The sequence below is a fragment of the Equus asinus genome, chromosome 28, assembly GCF_041296235.1.
Source record: "Equus asinus isolate D_3611 breed Donkey chromosome 28, EquAss-T2T_v2, whole genome shotgun sequence".
Taxonomy (NCBI): domain Eukaryota; kingdom Metazoa; phylum Chordata; class Mammalia; order Perissodactyla; family Equidae; genus Equus; species Equus asinus.
Genome location: NC_091817.1, coordinates 33,810,414 through 33,837,518, shown reverse-complemented (window position 1 = coordinate 33,837,518; position 27,105 = coordinate 33,810,414). Strand labels below are relative to the sequence as shown.

Here is a 27,105-nt window from a genome sequence, read left to right as displayed (position 1 = left end):
ATGCTTTGTGACATTTAAAAGCAGACGTCACAATTTGAGTGGTACTTTTTATTAAGTTCAAAGTGCAAAGCAATATGGCACGCGAGAATAAGTGTGACACAGGCGCATTACTTGCAAACGATCAGAATTTGCAGCCCCTTCTCCCCAATGTAATTCAAATTTAATGACAGAGTTCAGTGAATCTATATTTAGTATGGAAAGTTACTTTTTAGGAAAGCTATTGCTGAGATGGCCTCCATTTTTCACAAACAAAAGTTACCTAAAATTGACAAACCCCTTTCAAATTCTTCTTCCATGATTCCTAACAAGGGAGGTGGAGACATCATTATTTGCCCTGTGACTGAGAACAGAAATGGAAGACAGGAGAAGAGAAAATGCTTAATGCAGCACAACTGTCGATGGCTCCAAAGTGAAAGATTGTTGGTATCTTCCTTCCCTTCTATTTAATTTCCACCTAGACTCAATTCCTCTTCCTCCTGCGGCCTTCCACAGTCCCACCCGTGGATAACTCCTTCTCTATCCAGTTGATATCTGTACCATCCATTCATCGTGAGTGTTATCCTGCCATGCTGAATATCTTTTGATCTAAATGTATGGTACCATCTCCCCAAATGAACAAGACGCTTCAGAGCACCAGTGGTTATATATTTTTGTATCTCCCATAGCACTGAGGATAAAATACTATACACAGTCGACTCTCAGTAAGGGGAGCCAATCTAAAGACAGATCCAAAAAAGTTTAAGCTGGAGGTAATTTTAACCAATACTTTCATCCTGTCTCCTCAATAGCCTCTGTCCATCAGGGACATCTGAAGATTCATTATGCACGGGTACTTTTTAATCCCCTCAGCAGCTATGATAAAACAGCAGGCAGATTCACACAATATAGAATAGACTACGTGTGCAAAATATGATCATTTTACCACATTACTTACTCTTTTTAAATTCGTATGCTTGCTAAATGACTACATGTATGTAACTCCACGACATAACTCTTCAAGATTTAGAGAGGGTCTTCTATAAATGAGGTATATGTGCTTTGTGATAGAGGATTACTTCCAGACTTTTTGCTTATTTAGCATTGTTCTCAGTCACGTTCTAGACAGCTGCAGTTGCCAGACAAGCGACCTCTCAATTAGCAAGTTAGAACTGTATTTTGCAGTTTAATTCTTCACTGGGAACATACAGTATCGTTACCAAACTATAGGGAAAGGCACCTGAGCTCAAATTCTGGCTCTGCCACTTATTAGATTGACATGGGGCATTTTCCACTGTACTTGGTTCCAATGCCTTGGTTCCTTCATCCGTAAAATGGAATACAAGTAATATCTATCTCGTGGGATTGTCGGGAGAATGAAATGATATATACGTAAACAGCATACTATAGGGACCGATACTTCGTAGGCACTCGATTACTGTTGTTAATAACTTCTTTCACTTCCCCCGGTATGGTACAATAGTCGCAGGAGTTTTTGCAGTTTAGGGGTTATCTCAAAATTTGAGACTTGGAACATCACCTCACGGCCCTTCACGTACCTTACTTCGCTCACGCTACAAACCCCGTTCTCCACAACACACACTCTCATTATAAGCGTAGCCCTATTTCTTGCGTCCGTTCTCAAAGCTCCAGATAACAGCAGAGGCTCCATACTGAATAATCTGCCTTGGTCTGAGAAGGGGGTTCTGCAGACCTCGGTTCTAGGTCCGTGTTCCGCCCCTAATCTGACCACACGATCTTGGGCACGTGACTATTCCCTTCAGTGAGCCTTGGGTGTCCTCGGCTGTTCAAGGAGAGGGCCAGGCTAACCCACTCCCAAGGTCCCTTCAGACTCTAAATTGGGAAGCTCTCGTCCTCACTACAAAAGATTAAAAGTGATTCTAAATCCCTAAACACGCTCCCTAAACCCAGCTTAAACGTCACTGCTTCCTTTTTCTGGACTCCTTGGCATTTTGTACCAACCTCCAGGGTCCCCTTTGGCCCCCGCGCCTTCAAGAGGCTGGCCCTCACTTTCCACGTCAGGAGCGCCCGGCTCTCGGAAGCTGTTTCCGCATCCCCGCCTCCGAGGGCTGCAGTGAGGACTGGGGGAAACCAGGTCCCCAGGCGCTTAACACAGCGCCCGGCACAAGGTAAGCGCTCAAGACACGTCGGTTAGGATCAGTATTCAACGGATCCCATCCCTCCTTGAGCCTCGGTTTCCTCAAGGGACTGACAATGCCCAAAGCCCCCAGAGCCGGGGCGGGGCGGCCTCAGGGCAGGGGTCCCGGGAGGGCCTGAGGGGCGCACGCTGTGGGCGGCAGGGCGGCCCAGCAAGACTGGCGGCCCTGAGAATCCCGGGAGCGGCCCGGCGCCGATATCCGTCCTCTCACCTCCCGGGCTCAGCAGCAGCTTCAGCGCTTCCAAAATCCGCTCCAGACAGCATGTTTCCAGAACCCCGCTGCCGGTGGCCTGTCGGGGGTCCGCCATGACGGGAGTGGAACGTGCCACTTGCGACCTGCTCAGGCGCCTGAGCGGACGGGCACCGCCGCCATGTTGAGGGTGGCAGGAGGTGCTGTGGGCGGGGCCTGGGGCGGGGGCGGGGCCAACTCGGTCGGGAACGCCCCCTGTACAAATAAGTTCTCAGGCCTGCTTTACTCTTCTGGAAAGAAGCAACGTGCTAACACAACCTGCGTACACGCACAGTTTCGGGAACTCAGTATGATCAACTGATATATAAAGGAGGAGGTGGGGCCAGCCGGGGCGAGTGGTTAAGTTCGTGCCCTCTGCTTCAGCAGCCGAGGCTTTCGCGGGTTGGAATCCTGGGCGCGGACATGGCACCACTCGCGGTGCCCTGCTGAGGCGGCATCCCACATGCCACAACCGGAAGGACCCACGACTAAAAATATACAACTATGTACCAGAGGCCTTTGGGGAGAAAATGGAAAATTTTGAAAATCTAAAAAAATAGGAGGAAGAGAGAAGTAGTTTATCATGAAATAAAAGTATTTCAGTATGAAAATATTAGGGTACGGAAACGCTAAAAGACAGTGAAGTAAACAGATGCTGCATCTGCTTATAGTAAAGTTTAGATATGTAAAACTAAATATGCAACTGAATATTGTTGAATTTCTTTATTAGTGATATTTAAAAGTAAGTACCAAACACACACATCCATTGTGAATACAACTACTACAAATGTTGATATTGGTGATATAATTTTTGAAATGGACTTAGTAAACTTCCCAGTAAAAATTCTATCTTTGCTCTATTTACATGCATTCCTGGAAAATTAAGTGTATATTAAAATCATGCCCGCACCCCTACCCCTCAAATTGTGTTAATATGTAAAACACAGTGGGTTTGAGATTCAGATCATCACAGCAGGTTTTCACCTGCCTGAATCCTGGTGAGACATTTTAAAAGTCATGTTGTCTGAAAGTCATGCTGCAAACCTAGAACAATGCTTCTGAGGGCAAGACCTTTCACATGCCTGCCTCTCACATCATTGTCACAACCACCCCCACCACCCACTTTGCCAAAGTGCTCCCTAAGAGGTTGTCCTGCTTCTCCCCAAGACCCCCCAGCTAGCCTGAGTTCATGACTGATGACTGCCCTTCAGCATTTAGCTGCTGGAAGTCTTGGGGAGCAGGATTTGCTCCAAGCCCATGCCACCGGGGAAAGAAGCTATTCATTTAACTCTTTCTCAGTCAGTCAGGCCCTCTCCTGACCACTCCCAGGTCTCTGGGCTCCAGCCCAAATCCATCAACCATTTCCTGCTCTCTAAACTAAGAATTTAACAGAACCATTTTTCAGAAGCCTATCTTGAAGAGTTTAAGTGATACTGCTCTCAAGTATTTAGCAACATCTGCCACAGAAGGAATGCTTAATAAATTGTTCCTGTATCTTTCTCTCCATCTCTTCCTCAAATAAAATCCTGCCAAAACGTCTTTAAATTGGAGAAACATTTTTGGAGGGGCAATAAATGACCTACAAAATTACCATAACACTCTTCTCATTGTGCATATCCCATTCCAGGCTTTGCCAGTAGACAGTTTTTCTTCAGTTATGTGTGTGGACCAAAGTCCATTTGGGGGAAAAAAAATTTTAAGGTCATTTCGAGATCTCAAACATTTAGTGAAATGGGTATAAAGCTTTGTGTGGGAAAGCCCCATCCCTAAAATTTGTGGGGATTGGGACAAAAATACAAATGGAGGCTCTCAGACCATATGTTTAAATATTTTAAAGTATAAATCAAACTAATAGACTGTTAAATATTTTTTTCTTTTTTCTTTTTTTCCTTTTTCTCCCTAAAGCCCCCTGATACATAGTTGTATATTTTTAGTTGTGGGTCCTTCTAGTTGTGGCATGTGGGATGCCACCTCAGCATGGCTTGATGAGCGGAACGTGCAAACTTAACTGCTGCGCCACGGGGCCGGCCCCATCATTTATTTTAAATGAAAGTTTTTCTCTTTGTTTTACCACTTCCCTTAGCATCAATCAGATCCTTCTCAGAGAGGAAAAATTTTCCCTCCACCCTCTTATATTCTGAATTGGAGGCATGTGAATTAAACTGACAAAAGACAGATTAGCAAGAGAAAAGACAGATTTTTATTTGCTCCAAGAGAATTCCCAGAAGAATGTGTCTCAAAGAGGTGACTTGAATTTGGGGTTTATATGCCATCTTAATAGGATCAGGGGAGAGGGAGAAAGGGCACTTACAGGAAAATAAGTGACTCAGGAAAGATTAATGAACCTTTGGGAGAATAGATGGGAGAGATGATAGTATTGTGACAATATCCATTTAGATGATTTTTTTTCCAATTTTACTTATTTTCCCTCCCCCAAACCCTAGTATATAGTTGTATATTCTAGTTGTAGGTCCTTCTAGTTCTTCTATATGAGCCACGGCCACAGCATGGCTACTGAGGGATGAGTGATGTGGTTCTGTGCCTGGGAACTAGGACTGGGCCGCTGAAGTGGAGCGTGCTGAACTCTAACCACTAGGCCATCAGAGTTGGCTGAGTTTAGGTGATTTCTTATCTCAGTGGTGCCAACTTCTAGTCTCAGCTGATAGGAGTCAATCCTCCCTGGTTTAAAACTCTTGAGGAAGGGGTTTATGACTTGAATGCTTTTGGGAGGCTCTGCCTCTAGGCAGATGAGGGAAGTCCAGAAAAAGAACCTCTTCACGGTGGTATATTCTGGATCCTTTCATCCTGATTTATTTCAACTCCCAGGGGCTCTCACTATCCACGGTCCCCTCCCCAGACTTGTTCATCATCCTGGCAAACAGATACACCTTCACAGAACACCACTTGGGATCACATTCTGCTCAAAACACTTCAGTAGTTCTATCTGACCCACTAAATCCAGTCCAAAATGGAATGCTTGGCCTTTTCTCTCCTAAAAACCTGCTTTTGCTTAAATGATTCTCTCCACCCAAAACTCCCTTGCTGTGCCCCTTACTCAATAACGAAAGTAAAGGCTAACATTTAACAGAGCACTATCATGAGCCGGGCATTCTTCCAAATGCTTTATCCATGTCAACTCAGCTAGTGCTCACAACCCTATGAAGTGGGTACAGTTGTCCTCCTTTTGGAGGTAAAGAAGCTGAAGTAGAGATAGCTTAAGTAACTTGTCTAAGCTCACAGCTGGAAAGGACAGAGCCAGGATTTGAACTCAGGCAGTGCGGCTTCAACATCTTGGGGTCTTCCCTACAAGCTGCCTCGTCAGTACCTACAGAACCAGCGAGAAAGAGGCACTGTTCTCCAGGCCTCCCATCAGCCAGGATCCTGGCTGGCTGCAGCCACCTTCTCTGTAGCCCTTTTCAGAAGTCACATTTCCCTGCTGGCACAGCCTTCTGCACATGGTAGGTACTCTGTAAACAGTTTCATTTCATTCTTTATAGAACAATTTTGTCTTCATTATATTTTTTCCTTTTTCTATGGTGGTAAAATACGTCTAACATAAAATTTACCATTTTTAAGTGTATAATTCAGTGGCATTAAGTATAATTCAGTGGCATTAAGAACCATTACCAGTTCTTTTTCACCGCCTCAAACTGAAACTCTGTACCCATTAAACAATAACTCCTCATTCCTCTCTCCTCAGCCCCTGGCAATCTCTGTCTCTATGAATTTGACTATTCTAGGTATCACATTTAAACAGAATCATATTTGTTATTTTGTGTTTGGCTTAGTTGACTTAACATCATATTTTCAAGGTTTACCCATGTTGTAGCAGGTGTTACAACTTCTCTCATTTTTCAAGGCTGAATGATATTCCGTGGCATGTATCAACCACATTTTATTTATCTACTCATCCATTGATGGACATTGGGTTGTTTCCATCTCTTGGCTACTATGAATAATGCTGCAATGAACACGGGTGTACTGATATCTGAGTCCTACTTTCAATTCTTTTGTGTTTATACCCAGAAGTGGAATTGATGGGTCATATGGTAATTCTATGTTCAGCTCATTTAAGAACTCAGTTTTCTACAGAGGTTGCACCATTTTATATTCCCACCAGCAATACACAAGGGTTCCAACTTCTTCACATCCTTGCCAACATGTTTTTTTTTCTAATAGCCATCCTACATGTGAAGTGGTATCTCATTGTGGTTTTGATTTGCATTTCCCTAGTGATGTTGAAGTCTTTTATAGTGCTTATTAGCCATTTGTATATCTTCTTTGAAGAAACATCTATTCAAATCCTTTGCCAATTTTTGAACTGAATTGTTTTTTTGCTAAGTTTTTAAAATATATTCTGGATAGTAGTACCTTATTAGATATGATTTGCAAATATTTTCTTCCATTCTGTGGGTAACCTTTTTACTCTGTTGATGGTGTCCTGTGATGCACAAAAGTTTTTAATTTTAATGAAGTCCAATTTATGTTTTTTGTTACCTGTGCTTTTGGTCATATCAAGAAATCATTGCCAAATCCAATGTCATGAAGCTTTCCCCTTGTTTTCTTCTGAGAGTTTTACAGTTTTAACCCTTACATTTAAGTCTTTGATCCATTTTGAGTTAACTTTTGTAGGTGGTGTTACGTAAGGATCCAAATTCATTCTTTTGCATGTGGACACCCAAAATTTTCCCAGCACCATATGTTGAAAACACTGTCCATTCCCCATGGAATGGTCTCAGCAGCCTGTAGAATATCATTTGACCATATATGTGAGGGTTCATTTTTGGCTTATTTCTACTCAGCTTTTTATTTTGAAATATTTTAAACCTAAAGAAAAAATGAAAGAGCAGCACATGAACACTTATATACAAGATTCAATCATTGTGAACATTTTCCACATTTGCTTTTGTGCTACCTCTCGATACATGCTTTTTTGTTAATTTCCAGACATCATAACACTTTATCCCTAAATTCTTCATTATTTATCTCCTAGAAGTAAGGGTTTTCCTAGTAAACCATGTCACCAATATTATACCCAAGACAATTAATATTCATTCGGGATATCTACCATTAGATCCATATTAAACTCTCCCAAGAACGTACTTTATAGTTTTTTTCATTTTCACTCCAGGATCCAATCAAAGTTCATACATTGGCAGTTTCTCAAAAAGCTAAACATCAATTTAACCATATGACCCGGCAATTCCATTCCTAGGTATGTTAGTGCCTACAAACAGATTCCTTAGCCGCCACATAAGAAGGGCCAAATAAGAACTGGAACACCAGGCTTTCGGCAAGGAAAGGGTTTTTATTTCAGATGACATCAGCTAGTAAGGAGATGAGAGTGAGCCCTCAAATTTGTCTCATTTCATCTCGTCTCCCAGAAAGAGGGGAGACAAGGGGTTTTAAAGGTTTGTGAGGAATGTGGCAGCTTGTAGATGCGGGGGGAGTCAGTGGCCTTGCTGGTCGGAACTTTCCCACCAGCCTGCATTCAGCCTTGGGAGGCTGTTTGCAGGAAGGAAGAGATAATAAGGAATCCAGGTGGCTGTCCTTGGCCATTTGTCTCCATGATGGATAGTGGATTCTGAAGTCAGGGAGCCAGAGTAAGCAGGGAGAGTGCTTTGGTTTTTACCCCATATATACTGGGTTTAATGTAGGGGAGCTGACATCAGGGCCGGCATCAGGTATAAAACCAGAAATGAAAACAGGGACTCCAAGTAGCACCTCCCCAGTCATGACAATCAAAAGTATCTCCAGAAATTGCCAAATGTCCCCCTGGGGGAGGGGGCCGCAGTCCTCCCTGGTGGAGAACCACTGGTCTATACTAACTTTGCTGACTGACTAAGTCTTGTTTGAAGCTCTGCTTCTGTCCCTCAGCTCAGCCCACAGCAGTCTCCCATTGACGAGGGAATTTTTTTCACCACATGCCATATGCTTTGTGAATGAAATTTCCCCTCATTCTGCCCCAACAGAATGACACAAAGTTCTAGAGAAGTCATTTTAATATGAAGCTTCCTTCTCCATGTTTCAGCTGAGATCATCTACCATTTGTCTTGCCTGAAATTGTGGTGTTATCAAATAAAACAAGTTTGACAATGATTTAACAAAATTCTTTAATAAAATTTATAAAAATGAATATTTAAGAATAATTTTCTCAGCTCATTTTCCTTTTCCACCCCCAAAGAAAATACAAAATTATCACCACCCACACACATATACACTCAAAACTACATTTAGTAGTGACATTTAGTAGTGACATTTACTACACAGAACTACATTAGATAGAGTTTAAATTGCTGAAAAAGCAAGACAATTCCAAGAAGTGATTGTAGGGATGATTTTTTTTCTTCTAAAAACAGCTGACAGACAGTAAAGCAATTTAAATAAAATTCTTTTCTGTGGTTGTCAAGTTTCTTGAAGGTCGCATTTCAACCTAAAGAAGATCCAAATCAAGGTTCCCCCTACCTCCATACCTCCCCTTGCTAACACCCTTCAAAACAGTGTTTTCTTCCTGCTCCTAAGAAATTTGGGGCAAATGTGTCCAGATCAGCCAGCATTTTCTGTAGATGTCAACAAAGGCAGGCACTTGGAGATTCTGGGCTTCAGACACAAACCACAGTATAAGGCTCTTGGTAGGAAAGACATGTTGAGATTCCTCCATTCTTCCAGAATTTTCAGGGCTGGAGGTAAAGCCACTTTAAGCATCTTCACTCTCAGTTTGGTAAATTGTCAGGCTCAATGACAATCTCTCCCACCATCTCCAAGCCCCGTTTCTATGTTTCCCCTCTGCTGTGACAAGCTGCCTTCTGTCTTTGGGTGCAGTGCTTTAGGCACTATCCTGAGTCTTGGAATGTATCACTCTTGTTTTATGATGAATGAACATTAACAGTTAAGTGGCACCTGAAAACTCATCACATTTTCCGGTCAAGTTCCCTGTTTAGAACCAAAGTACCCATAATAACATTCACATAACAAACATTCTTACTATGAACAAGTAAATGGATGGATGCCCATTTCAAGTTACCTACTCAGGAGATGAAAAAGGAAAACCGTTAAAGGGCTTAAGATATGACCAGACTAAGACACAAGGCTATTGCCCTACAAGGACCCAATGATTTCTGCATCAGAGAGCTCCTGTCAGGAACGATGTCAATTCAGAAGGAGTAGAACAGGATATCAGAACATGGGACATCAGTGCAGTGATAGGAGAAAAAAACAACAACACATGAATTAAAAATAACTTTTTGTATATATGAAACAATAGGGCAGTTGACCCCTCCGCTTCCTTTTAAAAATGAGACAAAGCCCTTAAGGAAATCCACCAGTTGCTAGCAGAACCTTCTAAGGTTGAAGCTATTCTTTTGAAATATTGACATTTGGGGGTCTTTTGGACATCATCACCATGTACGGAATGATGAAAGAACAAAAAGATTCAAGGAATAAGTCAAAATCTTTCTAAGACACAGATTAGATCTATAAAGTGGAAATCCTAACTATCCTAACTACCTCACTGATCAGTCTCTCTTCCCCAGAAGCTCATCTCAAGTGAAGGGAACTGAAAAACCAGAAACATTATTCCTGCATTTGTCATCCCATGAGTATAGGGACCCATCTCTTTCCCTATCTGTCTCGAGTCCCCTAGTCGTCCTCGCCACCTCCGTACATGTCCGCCAGCTTCTTGAAGCGATTGCCCCATTCGTTCAGGTAGTCGTAGTCCTGGTCTTGGTCCGACTCCGAGGAGTTCAGGGAGCTCAGAGTAGCAGCTTCAGAACCGCTTCCTTCATAGTCAAACACGAGCAGAGAGTCGTAAGGGGGGGCAGTGGGGTCACTATCGGCTGCCTTCAGGTTCTAAAGAAGAAGGAAGACAGTAGGCTCTTTCAATGAAAGGAATTGGACAACCGTCATCGTAGGCAAGATGCCTTCTTGTGGTGTCAAGCAACATTTAACGCACAACAATGCAACCATCCTGTAGAAACCAGGAGCAATTAACAGCAATAAGGTAAATTAATACAAACTGGCATGGAAGACGGACATGATATATTATTGATGAGAAGAGAAAGTTATGGGAAAATATGCAGAATGTAGTGGTAATTATATGTAGTCAGGGAATATAGAAGCACGAACCAATCAGGATGAACAGAGGCTGAAAACAATGAAGACAGTCAAACGTCTATACAGCATTTCCTCCTGGAAAGGTCTAGAAAGATGAATGCCAGCTGTTAACAGTTAACTCTGATATGAGTATGGTTGGGGGAACTAAGGAAGGATTTGTATTTTTTCTCTTTACATACATTTTCATAATTTATATTTTTAATATAGCAAGCATATTATTTTTGTAGTTAAAAAAAGAGCTACAATCAGATATGATGACACACAAAGGAATGAGAGTGGGAGAGAGGACCTCAAGTCAGATGTATCTAAAAGAGTTGACTTAAACTGGCCTTTCCTCTTCCCAATTTGCTGTAAGACCATGAGATTTTCTCTGAGTCACTGATGGTCCAGTGGCTAGAATAGATGCGGCTTTGTCACTTCCAACACTGCTGTGCTTTGTGGAGTTCTTGGTGACAACGACTCCCATGGGAAGCTAAAGCAAAACCAGCCCCCACCATGAAGCCTCGCCGAGGGCCAGTGGACCATCAGACAAGCCCTGAAAATCATTCTAATAACTGAGCAAGTGATTAGGTAACACAGTTTAAGGAAACAGATCCCGCTGGAGTATTATCTTACTTGGTTCTTTGCTCATTCCCAAAACCAATTCTTCCTCATCTTACCCTAAGCTATTTAATTTAATGTCTTATTTCTCATCCTCCCTTACAAATAGGGACAATCTTGTGGTAGTTCTGGCAAACAACATGTAGGATGAACTCCTTTCTTACATAACAGTTTACTAGAATAAAGATTTTTACCCTCTACTCTTTACTGTAATTCAGACATAAGGCCTGGAAGTGTGGCAACCATCTTGTGATCATGAGGCAACAAGCATGAGAAGAAGGACCTACATGCTTGGATCATGTAGCAGAAAGGTAGAAAAGGCTGATGCATCAGCCTAGACTGCTTACCCCAGCCTTCTATTTGCACGAGGTAAATCTAGCCCTATCTAAGCCTCTGGTATTTATAGTCGAATACATTTCTGACATAGACAATATGAATGCTATTTTTCTAGCCCTCAGGTAGACTTGTGATACACATTTAACATTACATCCCAACCAGCAGTGGGATGCAGGGGAAAAGAGACCCATTAGTGAAACTAAATTGGACCTGCTTTGAATCTCTTTATAGTTTCATTTCTAGTTCTACTAAATCCTTCCAAGCAACTCTTGATTTTGCCATATGGGCTTTGCAAAATCACTAAGAAAATTCGAAGAGCCATGAGTTCTGAAATTCAGATGAGACACAAAAAAATAGGGCTCAGGGATCAGGCAAGGTGAAAACACGGTAAAGGAAAGAATCCAAAGACTTTTCCTCACTTTTGACACAACTGCTCCTCTCTAAGTTTAGAGATGAGCTGCACCTTGGCTTTTGACTTTGCTTACTTACCTCATCAATGAAGTTTCCAATTTCATCAGGATTGGCTGGGCGGGGCCGATATTGAGGTACACTCAAGAGGGTTGGCGCCACATCATTGCGAATCACTTCGGGCCGAGCATCCAGGCCCCTGTGTAACTGGCTCAAGTCAAAGTCCTTTGGAGAAACAGGTAAAAGTACAGCAAAGAGTAAAAAAGAAAACAGTCAGAAACACAGGGCTGTATTTGGTTTATAGATTATGGTATTGGATAATGCCTTAACTATCCACTGTATATTTACAAGTATGGGCCATTGTAATCTGAAATGACAGCTTTCAACCTAAGAGTCTCCAAAATAGCACTGGAAGAAAATACAGCTTAAAAGGATTGTGAGGAGCACTTGTGGGTATGGATGTAGACCTTGTACCTTATTAACTTTTCATAGGGTATAATTATTAGATTATTATTCAGCAAATAGTCACTCCCTTCCCTCCCTATCCTGTGAGAAGAACTGAAGGGGGCCGGCCCCATGGCCAAGTGGTTAAGTTCACGAACTTTGCTTCTGTGGCCCAGGGTTTTGCCAGTTCAAATCCCGGGCATGGACACGGCACCGCTTATCAAGCCATGCTGAAGCAGCATCCCACATGCCACAACTAGAAGGACCCACAACTGAAAATACACAACTATGTACCAGGGGGCCTTTGGGGAGAAAAAGAAAAAATAAAATATTAAAAAAAATAAAATTAAAAAAAAAGAAAGAAGAAGAACTGAAATCCATTGATGTTGGTCTTTGTCATATGACTTGCTTTGGCCAATGGGACATTAACACATGTGACACAGGCAAAGGCTCTACATGCACTTTGGACTAGCCTGCTGATACAAAGATGAGGAGAATTGCACAGGGCAGTCCTGGACACGATTTGCAATACAGAGCCATTCAGCCAAACCCAGCCTAGATCAGCTGAGCCCCAGCCAACCTGCAGATTCTTGTGAGCCTAGCTGCCATCGACGGAATGTGTGTGTCCCCTCAAATTTCACCTGGTGAAACCTAATCCCCAACGTGGTCGTATTTGAAGCTGGGGCCTTTGGGAGGTGATTAGGTCACGAGGGTGGATGGAGCCCTTGGGAAAAGGATTAGTGTCTTTCCTTATAAAAGACACCTGAGAGCTCCCTCACCCGCTTCCACCATGTGAGGATACGGAGAATATGGCTGTCTGTGAACCAAGAAGCAGGCCCTTCCTAGTCACCAAACCTGCCAGCCTTGATCCTGAATTTCCCAGGCTCCAGAACTGTGAGAACTGAATTTCTCTTGTTGATAAGCACTCTGTCTGTGGTATTTTGTTCCAGCAGCCTGAAGAGACTAAGATGCTATCTGAGATCAGCAGCTCTCCCGACTAACCCACAAAGGCATAAGAAAGACACGCTGATTATTGTGCACCATTGTCATTCTGGGGTTGATGGTTACACAGCATTACTGTGGGAATGGCTCACTGATACAGTATATCTGGTACTGCCCCGACCAGACTTAGAAGCACCTTGAAATCTGGAACCATGTCTTATCTTTCCCTACACCCCCTCTAGGTTGTAGAAAGCAAGCCTTGAAATTCTGATCAATGGCCATTCTTCCAGACCACAGAGCTCAGCAAATGTGCCTCACTGCGTGGCCTGAGTCAAACGCAAGACACTGTGATGGGTCCCATGGTTTCCTTTCTAAACAGAGGAAACTTCCAAAAATTCCCCAGAAAACTCTAAGGGAATGCAAGTTAAGACCATCTCCCAAATCAGGGAAAATAAGGAAGGCCTAAAGATTTAACATCTACAAAAAACAGTTTGGCATAGCCAAAAACTCAAGGGAAACAAAATATTAAAACAGATCAGTTGCTTTCTGTCAAAGATAATGTGAAGTTCATGTCCTGAGAATAGTGATGAGGAAAGTAGACTCTGGAGTCAGACCACCTGGTTCTACTTCTCCCTAGCTGTGTGATGCTGGGCAAGTTACTTAACCGCTCTGTGCCTCTGTTCATTCATCTGGATGCAGAACAGTAAGCAATCAGTAAATGTTAGCAATGTTATATTAATCATGAGAGCCAATGACAATGTCTATTTTCTTAGGTAAGGCCTTAAAAATATATATATATACAAAGTGACACAGAGCTATTTCAAATGTCTGCCCTCTCCTGATCATGGCTTCTTCCAAATAAAGAGAATGAAGCTTTTTATCACAGTTTTAAAAACCTACCTGGTCTTCTTCTCCACCTCCTTCTTCATCATAGTAATAAACATTGTCCCGGGTGTCATCTTCTGGGGGCAGTAAGGGCTCTTTGACCACCCCTCTTCTCCGAAGAAATAGCAGAAGTAGCAGAATCAGGACTGCAGAGGGGAAGAGACAATGATGAGAGCCACAGGTCAAAAGGCCATAAGAAGCAGCATCACAGAGCACCACTGCCTTGTAGACCAAACAGATGGCTGTTAGACAACCCACATGGTGACACTCATATTCCTGAAGTTAATATATGCAGTATAACATAGTGGGAAATTATATGTGAATTCAAGTGTGCTCTTTAACTGGATCTTACACCAATTAGTCATATCCCCAAATCTGGGAGAAAGTGTTCCAGGCAGAGGAAACGGTAGGGGCAAAGGCCCTCAGGCAGGAGCATGCTTGATGTGATTAAGGAAAGGCGAGGTCAGCATGGCTATAGCAGAATAAGCGAGGGCAAAAGAGGTGGAGAGGAGCTCAGTGGGGCAACAGAAACATGGGGACCACCAGAAAGACTTTGGCTTCGATTCTGAGTGAGTTAGAGCCACTGAAGAGTTGTGAGCAGGGCTAGGTCTGCCTAAATATGACTGATACATGCTTACTATTGTTAATCAGTTACGGGGGGGGGGGGGGGACAAAGATTATTAAAAATCACCTGGCCTATTCCTTATCTTCTCTTAAGATAAAATCATGTAAGCAAGTTTCAAAATCTGTTTAATTTCCAAGCTTTTCATCTGATCTTGGGATATTTCTAGGAGATATATGATTAACATTTTTTAAAAATATTAAATTATTTATTGTGAATGAAAAAAATATATGATTCAATGTTTTCCTTCTAGATGTTTCAGCCCAAGGACCTACACATGACACCCTAGTGAAGCGTTTTTACGTTGAAATATGTCCTTGCATGAACTTGGGAAAAAGATTCCTTACAAGTACTCAACCTACCTATTGTTTCTGTAATCAGAAAGATTGCAAGACCTTATCGAGATAAGCAACATTAACCAGAATACTGAGCACTTGCTAGGTGGGCCAAGGCCTCTCTCAGCACTGAGGATACAGCACTGAAGACAACGCAAGATGCAAACAGTCCCCAGCCACGCAGAGCTTAGAGCAAGCAAGAGTCAGACACAGGTTATTGTTTCAGAAGGATGCTTATCAAACATTACTTAAATGTTACTTAAAGTAGCCAAAATATAGCATATTCTTATCACTTCAGAAAGCACCACCCCACCCCAGCTGTGCCGAACCCCAGTATCCCCAGAGTCTGACACAAAGCCTGGTGCAAAATAAGCAATCGAATATTGATGGACTAAATGAAAACTTTCATAGCCTGGTGTCTCTCTAGAACATTCTTTAGAAGTGTAAGTTGTGTGTTTGCCCATAAAGAACAAGAAGTTGGAAATCTGAATCCTGGCATAGCTTCTGCTTTAAATGTTGTTCCACATTTGAACATTGGGAAATGTTCTGGGCCCCCGTGTCTAATGAAATATACCTGTATCAAATTTAAGTAATGCTATTATTAAAAAGTCAGTATTTTAAGTCTAACTATGATCTTTAATATTTTCCTCAGAATGACAGTACTAGTCAGTAACCACTGCCCCCAAAGCAGACTGGCCCATTCAAATATAATTCGGGGGAGAAGTCAGCGGGCAGGCAGGGCTTGTGTTACGGCAGAGGAAGGTAGCTTAACCTAATCCCACGGGGGCAGTAGAGCCATGTGAATCCTGAAGGAACAAAAGTCCAGAAGGCTCACTGAATTCTCACCAACATTCTCCTTCCTTCTCCATTTTGAGAGGATACAGGCAGCAGAGGGGAGAAGCAAACGGGATACAGCACCACCATTTCCTGAAGGCCAAAAGTTAACCCCTTCTCAAGGCTGCTGAAGCAGCGAGCAGCAGGACCAACCAGCCCATGCCGAATCTAAATGGGAAGCCCCAGAGATGGTCCCACTGCTCCCTCTAAGAGCTTTCTTCTTCTCCAGCCAGGCTGGCCTCCTCTCCGCCCTACACAGTCCAGTTAAGCCTTCAGCCTTCCCCTCTCTGTGCCTTCACTATGTATGGGAACCTTCACGAATGCCTCTCTGCCTATCTGGATTTCACCAGCCCCTCTGGCCAACCGTCCTATGTCTTCCACCAAACCTTCCTTGAGACTCAATTAGCAGCCCCCTCTTCTGACTGCAAAGGCATTCATGACCTGGAGCACCATTTTCAGCCCCTAATTTTACATTATCTTTGAAAGTTTTCTAATCGACTTGACACTGCTAGCTTTTCAAAACCACAACAGCGTCTGTGTCAGCCCAGGGGCTCAGTCTACAGGTGGGCTCAGGTGATAGCAGTTTGAAGGATTATAAGAGAAATGGCCAAACTTTCCCCAGTACGCTTTTGCTCTCTCATCCTTCACCCCACATTCCACCCCACCCCCACCCCCTGCTAAGGTTTAAGTGGGCAGATGGTTACCCAGTTAAGAGTGGGAGCTTCCAGGCTCCCTTGCAACTAGGTGTTGCTGTGTTTGGGCCAATGGGACGTGAGTGGAGGTGAAACGTGCAATTCCCAGATAAGCGCCTCCACTCCCTGTCATCCGTCCTCCAGGACAGAATGTGGAGGTGGTAGTGGTGAGCCAGCTAGCTGTGACCATGCTGACGAGGGCAGCACCCTGAGGCCTTGCTGCTCCAACTGCGGTCCAAGGACCTGCAACATCAGCAGCATCTGGGAGCTGGCCGGAAATCCAGAATCTGAGGCCTCACCCCAGACCTACTGGATCAGAATTCTCATGTTACAAAGAGAACAGGTGACTTGTTTGCACTCGGGCTTGAAAGCACTGCCCTGAGGGATGAAAGAACAACAAAACAGAAGGACAGTGTCCTCTGTTGACTTAATGGAACACGGCTGCCTTCCACCCTTCCACCACTTACTCTGAAATATTTAGTAAGAGGTAAACCTCTGACATTTTCGAAGTCAGAGGCTGAAACACTTGCCAGCTGTACTTACGTAGCAAAGCAAGGATGCCTCCAAGAATCCCCAGAATGGCAGAAACCTGCAATCCTGCTTCAGCAACCTGCCTGTTCCTCCCACAGTTGGTGACGGCCCCTTCACAGTCACACACAGCCACATCTAAGGTGGTCACTTGGTCTTTGTTCTGGTTATCCATGAGCTTGAGATTTATTTTGTAGTCACCCAACTCTAGGATTTTCTTTGGCTTCAAAACAAGAGATTCGTGGGCTGAAGGAAGCAACAAAAATAAATTATGAGATCAGGGGAGGAAAAAAAGTTCATTCTAGAATAAAATTCTTAGGGAACTGAAGACATTCCAAAGCTGAGTAAAGAAAACAGAGCTGTGTGGGTTATAGATTGCTGGGAGGTACGTCACCGAGGTAGGTACCAGGAGAGGAAAGGGACCTTTGCTGGAACACCTCAAATGTAGAAGGGACGAGGAAACAAGCAACAAACAAAAGGGGTGTCATCTAGAAGAAGAGAAGAGACTCTCAGGAGGAGGGTTGGGAGCAGGGAAGCACGAGGGGCAGAGCAAAGTTTCCAAAAATGCGACTCAAGTTCCCACCTGGGTCATTGTACTCGATGGTCCAGTTGACACTTGCCCCATGTGTTAGTTCTGCTGTGAAGGGGGATGTGTTGGGGGGAAGATCTGGGTCAATGATGTTGATGATATGAGGCTGCGGATCCTTCTGGCAGAAGTCCATATTTCGAGGTTCTGGTATAGGGCCATTGTCATTCACATCGGAGAGGATCAGAAGAAGGGTTCCCGTTCCAGTAGCAAGTGGAGAACCTAAAAAGAAAATACATAGGAAATCTCACAGCTCAGGAACGTTGACGAATCCCTCCTGCCTCCCAGCAGACTGAATCCAAATCTCATCCTAGCTCTTCAGGGTCCATCGCCAGGCCCCAGCCTGCCCACGGAGTCTCCGGCCGGCCAGTCCCAGGGCATCTTCAGTCCTGGTTGGGCAGGTCTCTGACCTGCTTATTCCCTGCCTTGATAACGATCATTGAAGTTATTCCTCACACCAAGGACACCCTCCTTCCTCTTCTTCATATGACTCTATCCATCCATTAAATTTTAACCACCCCAAGAAATCCTCATTGCCACCAGTTCTCCCTTTTCTGAAATTGTATGGCTTTAAGGTCATTATCAAAGGGCTGAGCCTTTTTAAATTGCAGCAAGTTGCTTTTCAAAATAATTTGGAAGTTCATACACACTTCTGTTTGCGTTTCTTTTACATCCTGAAACAGCGCCTAGCATATGATAGTACATAAAGCAGATACTCAAGGAATCATCATCAATATTAGTAGATAATAGAAGAAAAAAAAAATCCAGAGGAATATGCCTCAAACCTATAAATAGGTATGCCTGGGTGCCAAGACTGTAGATTATTTTTTTTCTTTTAATCTTTAAAAAAAAAATTGTGGTAAAAAAAAAAAAACCCACACAGAGCATAGAACTTACCATCCTAACCATTTTTAAGTGTATAGTTCAATAGTGTTAGTACGTTCACATTGTTGTGAAATAGATCTTCAGAACTTTTTCATCTTGCAAAACTGAAACTCTGTACCATTAAACAACTCCCCATCTCCATTCCCCCTCCGCCCCAGTCTCTGGTAACCACCATTCTACTTTCTGTTTCTATTAATTTCACTACTTTAATACCTCCTGTGAGTGGAATCATACAGTATTTCTTTTTGCGATTGGTTGATTTCACTTAGCACACTGTCCTCAAGGTTTGCCCATGTTGTAACATGTGACAGGATTTCCTTCCTTTTTAAGGCTGAATAATATTCCGTTGTATGTATACAACATACTTTGCTTATTTATTCATCCATGGATGGATCTTTTTACCTTATCACATGAAATTTTTTTTAAACAATGAGCAGGTGTCATTTAAATTTTTTTTCTAATTAAAAAATAATTAAACAAAAAAATTTAAACGAGCAGATCGATTTTTCTGCTGGAAAATATGACAGATTTTCATTCTCCTCTTAGACCTTACAGTAAAAAGCGTTGATTCATGTACAAAGTAACACTTGAAGGAATCATTCAGAACTGCCACACCTTAGCCTTTATTATTAGGTCAGGGGTCAGCAAACTAAGGCCTTCTGGCCTAATTCGGAACACAGCTATGCTCACTCCTTTACAGATTTCTATGGCTGCTTCTAGGCTACAACATCAACAGAGACTGCACGGCCTGCAGAGGCTAAAATATTTACGCCTTGACTCTTTATAGAAAATTTGCCAACCCTAGTTATATTGCCATTTCCTCAACTTACCTCCAGGTCAGGCTAGGGAATTCCCGTGCAGCCATAGCTGGCAGTGTAACACTGCAGCTGAAGCAATGGGCCAGCTCTCCCCTTATGCAAAAGCATTCTACGGATGAAGCCCCATCATGCCCTGACTTGCCCTCCCTTCTGCTTTCCAGATTGTCAAACCTGGAGTTACTACCTTGGGATGCTGGGGGGTGAGAGAAGGGAAGAAAATTAATCACGGGAAGCTAGCGGGTCTCTTTAACAGTAATTCTGCTTCTGAATATTTTTCCAAGGGAAATGCTTGCACATAGAGACATGTACAAGGATGTTTACTCATCACTCATGGAGATAATGAACAACTGGAAACAAGCCCAGTGTCCTTTAAGGTGTGAGGATTAAATGATGCTATGTCCACATAAGGTCGCGTTATTAAAGAGGTACATCAATAACGTGCCAACGTGGATCTCTGTGTCTAAAGGCATATTGTCAATTAAAAAAAAATTTTTTTTTAATTTAAAACATGACTAAGACAATGATTTTTATAATAAAAACAACAAAAGGCCATAAATTAGGTAGTGGTTTTATAATAAACTATATTTCTAAATGTATTCAAATATATGGAAACAGTCTGAAAGGAGCTATACCTCACTAATGATGATGATGGTGATGTTGACGATAAAAATGATAGCCCTCACAAAGCATGGGCTATGTAGCAGGCACTCTTCTGGCACTTTTACATAAATTAACTCATTTAATCCAGATGAGGTATTATCATTTTGTCAGATAAAGGAATTGAGGGACATAAAGATTAGGTAATAGGTCCAAGTTCACACAGGTATTAAGCTTGGTCCTAGGATCTAAACCCAGGCAGTCTGGCTCCCGTGGGGAAGGGTGGGCTGAAGTATAGAGGAGTGGTGAAAAGAACTTCTGCTTCCCCTAAATTATTTGCATCTTTGACAATGAGAATGCTTTTGTTTAAGAATAAAGGAAAAAGAATGAACTCATACTTCTAAAAGAAGGATGGGGGCAAGGAAGCAAATGGCAAATGCTAAGGGCACCCTTACCGTTGTCCGTGGCTATAATGAGGGCCGTGTACGTGCTGTTCTTCACGTGCTCCAAGTTCTCTCTGTCCAACTCAGCCTGAGTGGAAATGGCACCAGTGTCAGGATTAATCTTCAGCCAGTTGGCAGCATCCCTCCAAATCCGATACCTGGAAAGGGACAAGCTCTGGCTTAGTATGGGAACAGCAAGCAGCATGTAGTTGATGAAGGCTCAAGTTCCTCTTCTTTGATATATTTACTTCCAACTTTCTTATTTAAAAAAGTAATAAACCTACAGAAGTTGTCAGAAAAGTATGATAACCATCCATGTATTCTTCACCTAGAGTCACCCATTGTTAATATTGTGCCATATATGTCTGTTCACATATATACGTAATTTCTTGTGTTGCAGGACCATTTGAGAATAAGTTGCAGAGTCATGTTCCTTAACTCAAAAATACTTCAATGTGTCATCTCTTAAGAATGGAGGCATTCTCTTATATAACCACAATTTGACTTTCAACTTCAGGAAATATAACTTTGATATATAATACCACTACTTAATACACGGCACATATTCAAATAGTCAGTTTGCCCAAAACTGTCCTTCATCGCATTCCTGCCCGGATTCCGGATCCAATCCAGGAGCATGTGCAGCATTTAGCTGTTATGTTTCTTTAGTTTCCACTCATTTGGAACCATTCCTTAGCCTTTCTTTTCTTTCTTGACACTGACATTATTGAAACATGCAGGCCAGTTGTTTCGTAGTAAATTCTTCAATCTGGGTTTGTCTGATTATTCCCTCATAATTAGATTCAGTTATGCATTTGGAGGGGAGGAACAAACACCACGTAGGGGACACTGTCTCTTTCTTGGTGCATCGCATTAGGAGGCACATGGCGTCTATTCTTTCATTGGTGATGTTAACTATGGTCACTTGGATAAGGGAGAGCCCATCCGATTTCTTCACAGGAAAGGTACCTTTTTCCCCTTTGCAACTAATCTGTAATCTGAGGGGAGATAACCTGAGAATATCCTGTTCACCAACTAACTTTCATCCAATAGATTTTGCATCTATGGATAATTCTTGCCTGAAGCAATGACTACTATGATCCTCATGTATTTGAAAAAGCAGGCTCTTTCAGACCAGCTCCCCAAAGGGTGCAGTGTTCCTAAGAGGTGGCGCCCCACAACAGCCCGCCATGAGGATTTGGAGATTCAGGTTAGCACAGTGACATGGGGGCGGGCTGTACTCTTGGCATTTAATAGTAGGTGCCAGAGAGCCTAAAGCTCCTTCTGGTCTTACACAGCAAAAAAATGTTTTATTCAAAATGCCAAGAGAATCCTGTTAAGCAATACCTTAGTAGGAAAACCAGAAACAGACAATCAGAGGAAACAAAGGCACGGAAAAACAGAGATATACTGCCCAGTTATCTATCGGAGTCATGGAAAGGCTCAGTAAGGGAGGCAAAGAAACCTAAGGAGGAAAGGGCCCTGGAGCCCTGTGAGCTTATCCTCACTTCTTTCAACTGCAAAGCAATGAACTATATAGGGTGGTCTTCATTCCAGGGGTAAGGGCGTCTACAAGCAATATTAAGATTCGGTCCCTGAACTTGCCAAAAGAGAGGCCTTAACGTACCTATTTCACTCCTGCAAGCTAGCCTGGAAACCATACAATCGAAGGCTTTACCCTTGAACAAAAACCCCATAATATTGTCTTTAGTTTTTCACTATTCTTTTAAACTTTGATTAAAACACATCTTACCAGCCTTTATATTTTGGACCACCTTGAAGTATCCTTGGATTATGAGTACATTGACTACATGTATAAAGTAAATCTCAGATATCGGAAGGTTTCTCCTATAAATACGTCAGTACATATCTCTACCAGACAAGTTCTTTAACAAAACTTAATCACAATGCCACTAACACGAACAAAACTATAATACTGACAACGTCACTAATGCTGCGTCTGTTCAAATTTCCCCAATTGCCTCCAGCATGTCTTCCTCAGTTGGATTGTCTGAATCCATATTCAAGCATAGTCCACACGTCACAATTGTTGATTTGTCTCTTAACACCCTTTTATTCTATAGGAGTCACCCCCATTCTTTTGCCATTTGTCATATGGTTCCCACATTCTGTATTTGGCTGTTTCCTCACAGCGTTTAACTTGTTTCTTCATCCTCTGCATTTCTTCAAAATCAGATCCTAAGGCTTGATTAGATTCTGTTTCAACTTTTGTTTTCTCCAAAACACATTTCGTAAGAGATGCTGTGTATGTCTATTGAATCACGTCAAGCAGCACATAATGTCACGTTGCCCCTGCTTCTTTAGTAAATGTTAAAATCAATCAGAAGGTTTGGGTGCTATCAGCCTGGTTCCTCTGTTTTAAAATTCCCCATCATCCTTGACCTAATGATTCTAGCAGTCATTAAGATCACTCCCTGGACCTTTTATACGGTTCACCCCATACACTGCACATGCACAGTTTATTTACGAGCCCTTTCACTCAGGGTAGAATTAGCACCTCCCAGACGATCGTCGGAAGCTGAAGTCACACTTAAACCCTTTGTTTAGTTTACATTTAATAAATCACAGGCACTGATGCCGAAACATAAACACCCCCCAAAACAAGAACACACTCAATTATCAAGCATGACTCTACTCTGGATTTGCCTAACATTTGTTCTAAAGAGAGTAGATATTAACGGGTAGGAATCTCTCTCTCTGCGAAGAGAAAGCAGGGACACTGACCGAGGCCTTGGTTATCCCTGGAAATCATACTATTAGTAACAAGACGCATGTGTCATGTTTGGATTTGTGCTCTAACGGTCTCTCCTTTGAGTTACACTGTCGTCACACTGGAGCACCATGTATGCAGTCAATCAGATCAAGCTCTCAAAAGATTAAGAATATTCTTTATCATACTTGGTCACAGGCGTGTTGTTGGTTGGTTTGTAAATGTGTTTTCAGCATCTGTAGCTGTGATTTACATTATAGAGGTGCCTTCAGGTTTAAAAAGAGAAAAAACAGTAAGCCACTTCTAACACAATACAATATATGTAAACTAAAACCAAATTCCTTGGGGCTGCCCCGGTGGCGCAGCGGTTAAGTTCGCATGCTCCGCTTCGGCGGCCCGGGGTTTGCTGGTTCGGATCCCAGGTGTGGACATGGCACCGCTTGGCAAGCCATGCTGTGGCAGGCATCCCACATATAAAGTAGAGGAAGATGGGCACAGATGTTAGCTCAGGGCCAGTCTTCCTCAGCACAAAGAGGAGGATTGGTGGCAGATGCTAGCTCAGGGCTAATCTTCCCAAGAAAACACCCTAAAAACAAAAACACCCCCACATTCCTACTATGCTATATGAACTCAAAGGGAGGAAGCACCGAAAACCTAGAAAGGCCAACTATGGAGGGAAAAGTGTGGGGAATGGGGATAAAAAGGAGTTAAAAAAAAAAAAAAAAGCCAAACGAGAAGGGTCTTGCAGGGACCAACGATGATAAAGGCTATGAACGAAATATATTATACACATACACCCAGTTGCTGCAAGTCAGATGAAAACTCCTCACACTTACGTTATCTTCTGTTCCATAAACTTGTCGGGATCCTGGGCAGTGTAGGATGTGATTTCCAGGCCCACGCCGAAGTCTTCAGGCACTTCCACTCTCTTTTGGGGAGGCACAAAGATGGGGGCTTCGTTCACATCCATCACGTCCACGGTGACAGTGGCTGTGGAGGTGGAGAGAGTGACCTCAAAGGGGGCCACATTCTTCACGGTCACAAACAGATTATACTGCTGCTTGGCCTCAAAATCTAAGCCCTGAAGAGCAGAAAAAAATGAGTTAAAAAATTTTTGTTAGTAAAAAAAACAAAAAAAAATTAAATCCTTTCCTGTTGCTTTTGGTTAGCAACACACCAGTGGTTCCCAAATCTGGCTGCATTCAGAAGAACTAAGTGGAGAACTTTCCCAGAATATGGGTGCCCGGCTCTAACCCCTAACCCAGGAAATAACGATCTCTGAGAGGGGGGCCTGCACAGAGATATTTTTAAAAAGCTCCTGATGACTACCGTGCAGCCATATCAGAGTTGAGAACCCCAGGAGAAAAATAAAGACAATATGAAATCTCAAATGGCAAACCTCAGCTAACAAACACCAGCACATTGAGTCATTTATCTACCCAACACCAGGAAGAATGTTCACATCCTATGTGACATGATGTCCACGTGACAGCACATGGACAGAAGACCCTGCTTGTCCACCTCACTATCCCAGTAAGGTTAGTGGCAAGAACATGGGATTCAGAAGTAGTCAGCAACAAGGTCACATCCCAGCTGGGCCATCTCCTAGCTGTGTGATTTGGGCTATGTAACTTCTGGGCCTGTTTCCACACCTAAATAAACAAGGAGGAAAAGGAACTACCTCATAGAGGTGCTGTAAGGAAGAAAATGGAACGTTTTAGGTAGGAACTTGTGTATGGTAGAAATTCAAATTATTAGCTTCTTTCTTTTGTTGACAGAATAATAACAGAAAATGTTGACTTCAAATGTTAAGTGGGAGACAAGATTGCATACTAAGTAATTCAGAAATGAAGGGTCTGCTCATTTGCTCAAGAGGAAGTTGGAGCTTTGGGGCTAATCTAGGGATCTATTAACTCTCTGACTAACTTCAACAAGGAAATCACTCAACATCTTAGTATTAGAGTTTCCAAGCAGTCATATTTGCCCCACTTCTAAAATAATCCAGCAAAATAGCAGAGACCAGGGAAACTGTTTTTCCTCTCATTTGCAAAAGGGCTACGGGGGTAGGCAAATGTTTCAGGGAAGAGCCCATTAAAGTAGATGGAACTTCCTCTTAAATCTTTTTTTTTTTTTTTTTTAGGAAGATTAGCCCTGAGTTAACATCTGCTGCCAATCCTCCTCCCCCCGCCTCCACCCCCGCCGAGGAAGACTGACCCTGAGCCAACATCGACACCCAACTTCCTCTACTTTATATGTGGCATGCCTGCCACAGCATGGCTTGCCAAGCACAGCCATGTCTGCACCCAGGATCCGAACCGGCGAACCCCGGGCCGGGCCCTCTTCCTCTTCAATCTTAGGGAGCTGTGCAAGAGCTTCTTGACTTCTCACATGAGCCTGAAGAGTCACTGCACCTCACATGGTCCACCAGAATCTGGGAAAGCCGCCCGCCCCACCCCGCCAATGCCACACTAATCAACTTCTGAGAAGACAAGGGAACGAGGGAGTGGGTAGCTAGCTGGGCTGTCTGTTTCTGTATCCTGCCAGGCACCATACAAACCTTAGCTGTTTTCAAAATGCCTTCATTGGTTACTGGGTCTGTGGTGACGACAAATTGCTGCTCATTATCATTTAATATGGTGTACACGGCCTCCCATGCCGGGGTGTTGGGGACGTCGGCATCCGTCACTTTGAGTCTGGTGATTAGGACATCAGCCTGGTTCTCAGGCACCTGCCCCTCGTACTGCAGAGCAAAGCACAAGATGGGTCATTTACAACATACTGAGACCTGATGGCGGAGTCAGGGCTTAGGGGACTAAGGGATTCCTTTCTGAGCCCAAGCTTTGAGAAGAATCTCAGAGCTAGCACCCACTCTACCAGCAGGGCCCTTGTCTCCTGTCTGTTGCTAGAGCAGCAAGCACTCAGGAGCATGGTCCTCCCTGACTCCCTGAAGTAGGTTTCCGAGGCCTTGGCCCTCGGAGCCCCTTGGCACACTCTGGCCCCCAGTTGCTGACTGTGATCTTAGTCAAGTGCAACACATTGTGATTTATCCGCCACTCCCTCCTCCCCCATCATTCTCAGCAGTACCACCAAGTTTCATAAAACGAAAATCTGGTCATTACAGTTCTCTGCTTAAAACTCTCTGACGACATCCCCTTGCACTCAGGATAAATTTTAAAATTCTTACCTCAGTTTACAAGGTCCTTCAGGACCCGACCTCATTTGGCTCACTGTACTGACTGTTTTTCAGTTCTTGCTATGTATCAAGCTTCCTCTCGATTCAGGGCATTTTGCACATGCTGATCCCTCTACCTAGAACACTCTTCCACCCTCCCCTGTCCCACGTTTACCAATCTCCTTTCAAGTCTTACTATAAATGTTACTCACTGTCTTTGTGAATCCCTCTTGGACTCACAATGCCAGGCTAGAGTGGCAGACACTGTTAATCACCTACTGAATATCCATTCTCCCCTTCTTCACTGACTACATTGTTGGTGGCAGCAATGTACCCAGATAAAACTTTATTTCCAGTCTTCCTTGCCCACAGCAGTTGCTGAGATGTAAACAAAACTTGTGGGATGGGTCTTCACAGAAATAAGAGGACTTGACTTAGCAGCAGCAATGCCTTTTGTACCCTTTGCCCTTGCCTCCTTCCTGACCCCACAGGAAGCTCAGATATTGCTGGAGCCCCAGCAGCCATCTTGGGCCACAAAGTGACATTAAGGATGGAAGCCATGCACCAAGGATGGTGGGACAGCAAGACAAAAGAGGCTTGGTCTCTATTGAGAGAGGGGACTATCTACCTCTGGGCTTTTTGTGACACAAGAGAAAAAAATCAACCCTATTTGACCACAAGAGTCAAGTCTCTGTTACTAACCACTGAGATGATTTCTAACTAATACAATAAGGTTTAAGGTTCTTTCATA

General features: G+C 43.1%; 2 protein-coding genes and 1 long non-coding RNA gene across 12 annotated transcripts in view; 1 reads left to right on the top strand and 2 right to left on the bottom strand.

The window, feature by feature from the left end:
* The window catches only part of TANGO6 (transport and golgi organization 6 homolog), a 192,368-nt gene extending 189,815 nt beyond the window's left edge, over positions 1-2,553 (bottom strand). For 9 of the 10 annotated variants that reach the window (XR_006521440.2, XM_044761541.2, XM_070500726.1 and 6 more), the window contains exon 1: positions 2,367-2,553. Coding sequence is in view for 9 of the 10 variants with exons in the window: in XM_044761541.2 (XP_044617476.2) it covers positions 2,367-2,463 (97 nt within the window). In the remaining variant the exon portion in view is untranslated. The remainder of the gene's footprint in view (positions 1-2,366) is intronic. The other variant, XM_014827660.3, reaches the window with a different exon arrangement.
* Positions 1,753-26,256, top strand: LOC106822457 (uncharacterized). The gene is made up of 2 exons (XR_011499119.1): positions 1,753-2,126; positions 25,323-26,256. It is a non-coding gene; the product is annotated as an uncharacterized lncRNA (long non-coding RNA).
* CDH1 (cadherin 1) overlaps positions 8,479-27,105 on the bottom strand; it is a 72,369-nt gene continuing 53,742 nt past the window's right edge. The window contains exons 9-16 of the mRNA XM_014827662.3: positions 25,740-25,922; positions 24,019-24,263; positions 20,464-20,609; positions 17,706-17,930; positions 17,138-17,368; positions 14,127-14,257; positions 11,922-12,065; positions 8,479-10,232 (exon numbers count right to left, since the gene is read on the bottom strand). Coding sequence (XP_014683148.3) covers positions 10,023-10,232; positions 11,922-12,065; positions 14,127-14,257; positions 17,138-17,368; positions 17,706-17,930; positions 20,464-20,609; positions 24,019-24,263; positions 25,740-25,922 — 1,515 coding nt within the window. The 3' untranslated portion in view covers positions 8,479-10,022. The remainder of the gene's footprint in view (positions 10,233-11,921; positions 12,066-14,126; positions 14,258-17,137; positions 17,369-17,705; positions 17,931-20,463; positions 20,610-24,018; positions 24,264-25,739; positions 25,923-27,105) is intronic.